Source organism: Syzygium oleosum, unplaced genomic scaffold (assembly GCF_021117445.2).
Source record: "Syzygium oleosum isolate NSW1041296 unplaced genomic scaffold, Sole_v2.1 Sole_v2.01, whole genome shotgun sequence".
In the NCBI taxonomy this organism is placed as follows: domain Eukaryota; kingdom Viridiplantae; phylum Streptophyta; class Magnoliopsida; order Myrtales; family Myrtaceae; genus Syzygium; species Syzygium oleosum.
The window spans coordinates 35166801-35177315 of NW_026607485.1; the positions used below are offsets into that span (position 1 = coordinate 35166801).

At 40.9% G+C, this 10515-nt stretch overlaps 1 protein-coding gene across 2 annotated transcripts; it reads right to left on the bottom strand.

Annotated features, from left to right (window-relative positions):
* LOC115679504 (mediator of RNA polymerase II transcription subunit 33A-like) lies at positions 1-10146 on the bottom strand. 2 transcript variants are annotated; one of them, XM_030603108.2, is made up of 12 exons: positions 9779-10146; positions 8699-8809; positions 7078-7425; positions 6589-6908; positions 6392-6483; positions 5191-5548; positions 4682-4892; positions 3812-3926; positions 3541-3702; positions 2386-3046; positions 1679-1885; positions 1-1398 (listed from the first exon to the last, which is right to left on the bottom strand). In XM_030603108.2, the coding sequence occupies exons 1-12, from the start codon at positions 10063-10065 to the stop codon at positions 281-283; spliced, it is 3990 nt and encodes a 1329-aa protein (XP_030458968.2). In that variant the 5' UTR covers positions 10066-10146; the 3' UTR covers positions 1-280. The 2 variants fall into 2 exon arrangements, with proteins under 2 accessions (XP_030458968.2, XP_056168224.1); XM_056312249.1 differs by lacking the exons at positions 8699-8809; positions 9779-10146 and having other exon boundaries at positions 7143-7362.
* Positions 10147-10515: the final 369 nt, after the last annotated feature.

A 10515-nucleotide genomic window follows, 5' to 3' on the forward strand; every position in this document is an offset into this window, starting at 1 on the left:
TTAGCACAATAACCCAAACTGACGGTTTAAAATTAGTTAATCAAGTGTAAAATATCTATAGTTACAAGGTACAGAAGAATACAATCTGATTTACTGTAACATACCTATGATTACAAGAACGGAAGAATACAATTTTCCTCTACTCCCTACTTTATACTATACAATAGATTTTACTCTAAGGAAGCTATACTAACTGCAAATTGATGCAAAATTGCCATCTCCATAGATTAACAGAAACAGCCGTGCTACAGACAACGAGTCACCCTGGCTGACCCAAGAATTAGCAGCCAATTTCGATTATCAGTTCAGCAGCCGAGCCCATTGCCTTAATCCCACCCTGTCCCAGCAGGGCTACCGCCAATTCTTCTTCATTCCAGTGCCTCAACCCGTTGCTCAGCCTCTTCAAGACATCCACATCAACCTCTAGCACCCATTTAGGCGCACAGGTCACCATCAAGCCCACAAAACCAGACACATAAGAACGCCAAGTGGCCGAATCACAGCCAAGCGAAATTTTACCATCTAATGCGCTAGCAAGGAATTCCAAGTGGGCTCCTAGAACCTTTGGTCGCCGCCTCGATGCTGGCGATGCTGAATCTGTGCCCCAAGCGAATGCTCCACAAAGAAGGGCAAAGTATGCAAGGGCATAACCTCTGAGCATGGCAACCATACCACCCATATCGCCTCCTTCCTGCTCCGACTTGTGACCCGATATGAACCAAGAGGGTAAAGTTTCTTTGATCAAGGACTGTACCAAACTCACCCCACCAGAGATCCACACGAATGAAGCCCCCAAGGAAGCAGCGACCTTAACACGTGTCATAGCCGCAGCGAGAGAGACTTGCCCATATCTCATTCCATACTTGGTCTTCCTCAGTTTCTCCGCTTTCTCTCTCGGCAACCCACTAGTTGCAATCTCCCTAACAAAGTGCATCAGAAGAGAGAGAATCACTTCAGACATGAACATGACATCCCTGACGTACCGGTGTACTCTTAAATAGAGGATTCCTGGGGCAACTGGGGAAATTCCCCCAGAGAAGTGGGTACCGAGTCCTTGGCCAAGAAGAGCACCAACACCACCGCTAGAAATTTGTGAGGAGCTTAGTCCTAGAGTCGATGAGAAGCAGCTTTTAAGAAGGTGCACAACAGCATCACTATTATGGTGGAAGACAGTTTGAGAAGCTCGGAAGATTAGGAAATCGCTCCAGCGCTTCACCTTTTGGGCCCACAAGGAGGCTATGATGGGCATGCAAGGCCAGGGGCAGCCAGCACCCAGGGAATTCAAGGCTGGACCGATAAACGTTAGTAAACGTTCAGAGGCTTTATCAAGCTTGTATGTTATTGTAAGGCTCACTAGCGCAGCCAACGGCAAAGGTAGTGTAGCTGGAGCGCTTCCCCCTGCAAAATTTTTAGTTTGAGCCTCAGGCAATGAAGAATTTGTTTAGTGGCTGATACATTATATATCCATGAAGAATTTATGTCATAGCCCAACCAACTATTAACTCATTCTAAAAGGTTAAATGGTTACTCGAATAGCATGAGTTTTACCTTCACACTTCAGATTAAAGTTGCCAAAACCAAAAAAGAAGGCAAAAGCAAAAAAAAAGTCAAAGTACATAAAAGTAAATTAGCTATTGCACAAGGACTGATAACATTAAGACTAAGTACGAATGCATACCCACAGCAAGACTCGGAACATCAACACCAATAGCAGCAATATTTTTTTTAATTTGCTGCTCAACTGTTGATAAATTTGCAGCAGGGCTAGGCCAATCAGTTCCATTCATAAAAACTGGTTTCCATATACCCCTGGTCACTTCTGCGGAAAAGTAGCTCACAATTGTTGCCAAGGAGGCGGGAAGAAAATCAGCGAGACCCTTTAGACCTGAAACAGAGCAGTGAGAACATTAGCAAGACAAAAGGAGGGTTGCTTCAATATTCTGCTCTTGCATCAGTACTGCCTTGATTGAACTAGCCCCAGAGAGGAGGCAAACATAATGAGACTAGAGTTTAACTTGAGGACCTTCAATCATGAGGGCACAGAGAGAGATCATACTAAATCACGTTTACCAGCAGCGACTAAGTGTGAACATCCAGAAAAAGGAGTCTCAGCTAAGGAACGTGAATAAAAGATCCAAGATTAGCTTGAAAAGAGACCATATCTCAAGAACATGAAGAAAGACTTTGACTTCAATCTAGAGATCTCAGGAAGTAAAGGCTAAAGAGTCATGTCTCCTTATGCTTTGCATTATCAAGGCTTTGACATATCAGACTTTCATACAATGACTACATTACATCTGAGCATGTGTATTTGCACTTTTAACTCAGTGCATGGACATCGAACAAGCCAGTGTATATTAGATGTTGTACAAGTTGAAGACAAACCTGTAGCCATCTCGCGAGGGGAGACCCTTCCATGGGCACAGGCTGCCAGAGCAGCATCAAGGACGAATGGAGTTGCCTCCAGAATATCCCAAGCAGGAACTTTGAGTCTGATTGCTAATTCCTCTGCTGCAGACCCAGATGAATTACTACTTCCTGAAGTTGTAGGTGTCACAGGACCACCTCTAACTATCTTTCTGAACATCATACTGAGGAGGGCTTCTACAATCTGATGTACATTGGTGCCGTGTACAAGACCAGATAGGGTGGATGAAATACATTTCTGATGCTGCCTATACCAGCGTTTAAGTTTTGGAAAGGATTCCATAAAAAGAGGTTCCACAGGTGATGGGACCAGAGTGCCAGAGAGGCTTTCGGTTCTAACCTGATCGCTCATGGAATTTCCAGAACATGCTAATTGGGAGTTTCGAACTAATAGGAGATATTCGGGACTTAAATGGGTTCCTACAGGTGGCACATCTGCCATCACATGCTCAAGAGGTGGGTGATCAAATCTCCACAGCCTCAGCAGAAGTGTAAATGCATTTGAGAACACCGCATGAGAGGACAGTTCCTCCCCTGATATACCAGCACATGAGACATTCGGAACAGTTGACCCAAAAATTTCACAGATCGGCATCAATGCAGCAGCAAGCTGTGGAACCTGAATGGATGTGAAAATAAACTACTTGATCACAAATGGGAATTGCACAACATATACATAAGATGCCAACTCCCAACTTTTATGCATTGTTGCAAGAGAATTGAGTTTGATTGGCATGAGTTCCTGATACCGTAAGAAAGCAGATGCTTCCCAAGTAGATGCAAGTACTGCGCTTTCAACATCATATATCACAAATCATGAAGATGCTCAAAGTACCCTTTCCTAACTGGAATATGCCTCTTTGGCACATAGAGCGATGGGCCAAATATTTTATCTGGAAAGTTAAAAGTGGCTCACTTCCCCACTAAATGCCCACTACTAATTCCCAGCTTCAAGTTTTCAATCATTCAGCCTAAAATTTCCTTGGATCACTTTTTGACACGATATTACCTTTTCAAGTCCAAATAAGAATCATCCATTTTTTATTCGATTTCAACTTAATTTTCTTTTTCACACACTAGCATAAAAGAATGCAAATCTCTTGTTCAACCTACCAAACCATGCAGAGAGAAAATCTGAACGCAATCCACTGATGATATTCCGAGAAGAAGAACATTAAGAAACGGAGCATAACCAATCAAATGGCTCTCAGGTCCTGAATAATCTGGAGGAACTGGAGGCGACAGCAATCTCGTAATTAGAATAACAGTGTGTTCCTGCAGGCAACAAGGACAGACATTAACCTTGATTTAGTACAGAAAAGTATGTGATTACGTGCTTCAGTGTAATTCTCTAACGAGACCAAAAAAGCCTGCCAGCATATACCTGTATATTCCAACCACGAACAAGAGATGCTCCACAGAGAATGGTAGCAGCAGATATCTTCTCCTCTTCAGAGCCATTGAGAGCAATCTCATATATTTTCTCAATCTCTGCTAAGCTTCCATCAAATCCATGAGCTAATATCAGTTTCCATAATCCATACCACTGGATAATAACTTATAAATCAGCTTAGCAAAAATACGGGCCAGACTGAAGACCACGTCATAGTGAAAACCGAGGTTCGACCAAACTCTCAGTGCATCTCGTGGTTAATTTCATATTTCTTCTCAACCCCAACCCCTCACACGACACACACTCTCCTTTTTTTCTAGTTGCTATTACCTTTCATAAAACAACTTGTATCAAAGAAGGAAGCAAAGAAAAGGAAAGACATACCTGCCACTCTGCCACAAAAATTTTTCCACATCCTCAATCCAATTTTCATGAGTTTCTCAAGTAAACAGATACCAAATGGACCACTGAGTTGAGGTTGACAATGACAACTAGAAAGAGCAAAACCTATTTATTATGTGTTTTTTTAGTATAAGATGATACTTTCAAATCCTAGTTTCTGCCCTTGAAATATATCGATTTCATCAAGCATCTGTGCAAAAGCATGCAAATTGAAACTTATTATGAAATAGGGGATCATCAACCTAAACTGAGTTAACTGACAATAAGCGACTTAATTTTTGATAATGGAGAAACGTACAATTTCTCTGCCAAAGGGGAAAATGTTAGCTCATTCTGGAACTATACAAACACTATAGGAGACTAAATCAGACAGCCTATGTACATACACACATTTGCAACAATAAAAACGTATATAAAAAGTCGACAATAAAAAGAAACATACATGTGGCAGTAGCATACCTTGAAGCAGGAACTGAAACCAAAGTACTTATCAATGAGGGAGCCAGAGGTGACCCCTTCATCAATGATGACCAGCCAGGCGCTTGACTTGGAATATTTCGAGGTATTTGACTGCTGCGAGCATTCACATAACCTGGCCAGAGATATGCAGACGTGTCGAGTAGATTTCTTGCTATACAAGCCTCGACAATCAGATGCCGCATGTTTCCAGCTGCGAGCAATATGAATTTCAGAAGAAGTAGATCAAAGAGGGAAGCTATCAGCCATGAAACATAGATATTTCAGTGCGCCAGAATGGATAACACTGAGAAATTGGTCAGCTGCAGACACCAAGGATTATGATACTGCCCATCATGATCTCTGTAAGGTGTTAATTCAGAAAATGAAGCTACATCATCAATTATTTGATCTGGTCCATTGATGTCTGCTAAATTCATTTTGACCACATACCAAAAGTATAAACCTGCTAATGACACCAACGTATTAGAGAAAGAAACTTTAATACTTACAACAGTTCATTGCTATGTCATTCATGCTTATGCACTCATAGAATCCATTCCCTGCAGTAAGACCTGAAATATACATCATCGCTTTTGCAGCAGCCTGATTGGCTACAGAACAAACAGACTGAGGAGGTGTTATCAATCCCTCATAGTCACCCAACTGTTGTAAACTTGAAATCAAATCTTTACGACGCTTTCCCTGAGAATGCCTCTCTTTCCTTCGATAACAAACTACAACATCAGTATGTTCCATAGTGCTTCCCTCTTCCTCAATGATGCCAGCAATTGCTAGCGTTGTGACAGACAATAACATGCACAAACAGGTGTCCACGCGAGGTACAGGACCCTCAGTGGAATCCCTTTCCTGAAAAAGAATAGTAATAAAAAAAAAAAAACCAAACGAGAGAACTGAATGAGCATATTTTTCATTTCTTGAGACGAGGAGCACGGGAAGTTCTTAATGTCTTGAAAATGATGCTTCCTTTGCTTATTTCACAGTAAAGCCTATGCTTCGCCCAGATGTGTAAATCAGAAAAGATATAACATGTTGAAAGCATCAATTTATTTAACTTCTCTTATGATATTAAATTATAATCTCTCGACAGTTCCCTATAGTAAGCATGGACAGACAAAAGAGCCCAACTCAGCTCCACGGAATTTTAAATAATGGTGAAAAATCGCATAAATCATATAGATAATGGAGATGCCTGCCATCAAAAGACCCTCCTAAGCCACAATGATGCTACAAAATCAGATTATACCCTCCAAAAGTCATGTAGACTTGGGCTCCATTTGTTTCGTGGATAATGAATGATTTGAAAAACATTTTTCAAAAATAATTGCTTATATTGCTTGAAATAATTAGTCAATAAAAAATATTTTCATTTCTTTATGGTTGAAAAAATATTTTCATTATCCACAACAATTTATGTCCAAACATTTTTGTAAACGATGAAATTATTTTCATTTATTCATTTTTGTAAGCGATACATTCGATCATTTTTAAGAAAATATTTTCCAAATCATTCGTTTTCCACGAAACAAATGGAGCCTTGATCAGCTCCAAGCAAAATTAGAAGAAATGAAACAGTAGGCCAAAGTGACTCTTGGTATAAAGGTAAGGCTTAAGTGTTAGTTTTCCCTTCAACATATTTTCTGTCAGAATATCACACCAGCAAAATTTAATGAAAAGGCACCAAATACCTACCCTTTGAACAAGGCGTAATGCTGAAATCCATAAACCTAGAAATGTATCGTGCCATGTAGTATTGTTAGCTGACCGAAGAGCCTTTGCTAAAACTGCAAAGCGACAACTCCATATAAGTAAAATATTGATAAAGGCTCTATGATGCTTGAATTCCCAAAATAATTAATAATTCTAACAAATAAATAAGTGATTTGCACCTGTAAGCATTTCAACAGCACTAGTAGCTGTAACTTGTGAACCATCCATGGCATCTTCCAGAAAAAGATCGATAGTAAGCCAAAGAGCAGATTGGCTAGCCCCATGGCATTGTCCCGCAGATGATATCAGAGAACCAGAAGCAGTAACTGCATGAAATTCTTGCTGTGATACGGTCTTGCCTTCCCGAGTTAAGACGTTACGGTTATCAGACGTCAACTGCAAAAGTGCTTCTGGAGTTATGTGTTTCAAACTCCTCAGCACTACTGAATTTGCTGCTAGTAGTCGCAAGCGCTGAATAAAACCGACCCAATGCGGTGGCCTACACAGACAGAACATGTGAAGAAGAATTACTTCCGGTTTAATCATCACAGCTCACAATCTTCTGACACAATATACTTCTAACATCACACGATAATGACTTCATTTTGTGGTGAAAAACATTGTGATGCACGAGGAGAAATAGATGAGTTGCAATAATAGACCAGTACATGTTCCGTCGTGCCAAGTAAAGTATCCTTGCAGTTACTGTGTTCTGGAGAAACGCTACAATCACCTCAATAGCCATTGAAGTATTTGCTTTGTGCAACATCTCCTGCCGTTCTGTTTCCTTTCCAATAAAGGTATCTTGACCATCAATATCCATATCCAGTGGTTTGGTTGCCCATCTAGACTTCTTTTCTGGAGTCATTTCAATCAATCCTTCGTCATCTAATGATGCATCAAGTAACTGCCATACAAGTGAAAAAACAAATTCCATAACTAGGATCCCAGGCTCACACGCTTCAAGACCAAATATCTGGGAAAGATCAAGAACGTTGTCAATTGATTTCATGACCCTGAAATAACAAGTAAGAAACGATGTAAGAGAGAAAATTCTCAACCATGAATTTGGAGTACATTGCAGGATCACGAGATATAAACACTCATTCACTTCATATATAGGCACAAGACTAGCATGAGATAGGAAACCTATTGCACAATTCAAGACCACACAAATGTAAATAACTTCAAAACTGTAGCGCAAGAAGTCTACCCCTCTTAAACATGCAGATAACACCCTTAATATGCCAATTGTGTAGAACCAAACTCACCTTGACAACCACATTAACTGGGAGTTTGCATACAAAATATTTCTTTCAACATTTATTTAGTTAAGGAGCCAATTATTACATTGAACCAAAGATAGTAACCTTCCTTAAAACAATAAATTCTTGTGGTATAACTCTCCAACCTAGTCCAAGATTAATCTTATCCTCTAATAGAGAGTGGACGGAGGCCCATGACGACACAAACAGCAAGAATCCCCGCGAGTTCAAGGAAGCCTAATCCATGAAGATGCGAACATTATCAAATTATATAGTTGTGCTAAGGATGTGAACATTAGCAAGTTATAAAGTTGTGCGGACAATCACGGCCACATTTACGCACATAAAGCTTCACATTGGGTACTTAAGTCAGCATGAAACTCAAACGGGAAATCCCTATTTTTTCAATTTCCAGGACTGCCACAGATTTCTAAAAAAACAGGTGTTACTTGATTCCCAGGAAGTAGATCGACATGAATAGCCATTGTCTTGTGAAAGTGACCCTAAACTATGAGACAAAAAGTAATAAGAATTGTCAAATCGACTTCCCCCCTGAAAAGTATGAGCTATTGAAAGAAAAGAAATATTTCCAGAGGAAAAACTGTAGCGTGAGCCAACCCTGCATAGACAACATGCAAAACGAACAAAATGCACAATGACGAGATTGAAAAGAAAGGTGTCTATACTTTCTGCAATGGAACGTGCAGTACGGGGGCAGATCATCTGCATATAACCTTTAAAGAGAGTTCTCATGTTTTATCATTTTTTTTTTCTAGGTCAATAGGATGCTCATTATAGTTTTAGAAATGCTCGACGTAAAAACCATCATCATTTCAATACCACCCAGTCAATGTTAGTATCTAATCATGAGTGCTATCATTTCAATTTTTTTTCCATTCAAAGCATAGTTAATTGCCACAGAAAGAAGAGAATACAAGAATTTTCAGTGACCTCAACTACGGTGTACCAGATATATGTCAAATTAGATGTAATATAGAACCTATGTAAGAGAGTATTCACTTACTCCTGATAATCTGGCCCATTTATTAGAGAGCCAAATGAAAAGGCATGTCTCTTAAGGAGCTCCATATAGAGCCTATAAGCTGTAGGATAGGTGCGCCGACTGGGAATCACCCTGTAGTTATGAAAAAAAAAAAAAAAGAATAAAAAGGGAATTATGTTATTTAGTATGATCTGTCCAGACAATCTAGCGTAACACAGAAAAACTCATCATGCCCGCAAGGAAATATAAGAATGAAGTTGCAGGTGATTCATGTAGACTGTCATGCATGTGCACAGTGAACAAACCCTCAAATTGTAAATAAATCGACGGGCACCAGAAAACAGAAGTTCGTTATGCTCCTACACAATAAGCGCGTGTATTAACATAATCATAAAAGCTTAGCCTTCAACCACGATACTTAGTAACCTGAAGGCTTCCCAGAAATGCTTTCCAAGCTCTTAACATCACAGAGGACCGTAGACTTGTTGGTTGTGTTATATCGCTCCTCTTGAATTCATGTCGAACACCAAAAACTCTTTTCGACTTGTTCCCACTTTCGTATCAGCGAAACGCAGATATATATGCAAACTCGAGAACTGTGACTATCAAGTTTGCCGATTTCTTTTACCAGGACGAACCGTTATCGGGTCTCTTGTAATAACAAGTCCCTCAAACACGTAAAACGAGTATCAAGTTTCTACTTTTAGCGCTAATCATCGTCGCCCCACGAGGACCCACTTCAGGAAAACGATAGATTCATATTCACAAGCGGTGAAGAGAGAAGAGAGCTCATCAATACCGAGCTTTAACTACTACACAAAAAAGTCCCCACGCGCTATATGCCCTAAAACTGTCATCAATCGCTACATAAGAAACTCTACCTATACTAGAAAAGAAGAAGAAGAAGAAACAAAAGGCGACACTACCAAAAATTAGCGGCTTTCCCTATAACCACGCTCCCACGACCTACTCTAAACTCTAGGCGGAACAGCTAAACCGAGCACGTCACGCTGGCAAATTCCAGAAAAGAAAAAGCAAGGAAGAAAGAAGGGGGGAGAGAGAGAGAGAGAGAGAGAGAGAGAGAGAGAGAGAGGCGGGGACCTGGAAGAGAGGACGGCGAGGACGAGCATGGGGGGGACGATCCCGACGGCGAGGGCCTTGTCGAGGAACTTCCAGGCGATGGGGACGTGGTTGTCCCAGCATATGTGGGAGACGAGGAGGTGGGCGAGGTCGGCGGAGGGGAGGGGGACGCCGGCGGAGCCGAGGCTGGAGCTGAGCCGGATCGCCCAGTGGATCGGGTCGCTGTTCTTCTCCTGCGCCGACCTCGTCATCTCCAGCAGCGCGCCCCACAGCTCCCCCCGCTGGCGCTGCGCCGACACGGCGGCCATCTGGCGGCGGCGATCGATTCCCCCGCTCCTATCCTCCTTCTTCAGGCGAGGGATCGGCGGCGGCGGAGGGAGGAGGAGGAGGAGGAGAGAGAAAACGGGCGTGAAAGAGTGAATCTTTTGGCGTGGGGAGTGAGAGAGAGAGAGAGGGGGAAGAGAACAAGAAGGTCAGTCTTGAGGGGCGCGGGGGAATTTTCTTTTCTCTTTTTTTTCTTTAATTTTTTTTTATTTATTATATAATAACACAAACGATTCATAAGCTCTCGCTCAATGTCTAACGTAATCTCTGAACTTTTAATTTATTCAATATAATTCATAAACTTTAAATAGAGATCATATTGATTATTTTTAAATAATTTAAAAATTACATTGAACGTTAAGAATCGCATTTAATAAATTAAAATTTTCATGAATAAAAATTATATTGAATAAACTAGAAAGTCTTGGGTAACG

Coding starts and splice junctions, on each gene's coding strand:
- LOC115679504 (XM_030603108.2), bottom strand. CDS start 10,065: ATGGCCGCCGTGTCGGCGCAGCGCCAGCGGGGGGAGCTGTGGGGCGCG. Junction 3,927..4,681: donor GTTTCAGTTCCTGCTTCAAG/GTATGCTACTGC, acceptor ATTTGATGGAAG/CTTAGCAGAGATTGAGAAAA. Junction 3,047..3,540: donor TTTTCTCTCTGCATGGTTTG/GTAGGTTGAACA, acceptor ACATCCATTCAG/GTTCCACAGCTTGCTGCTGC.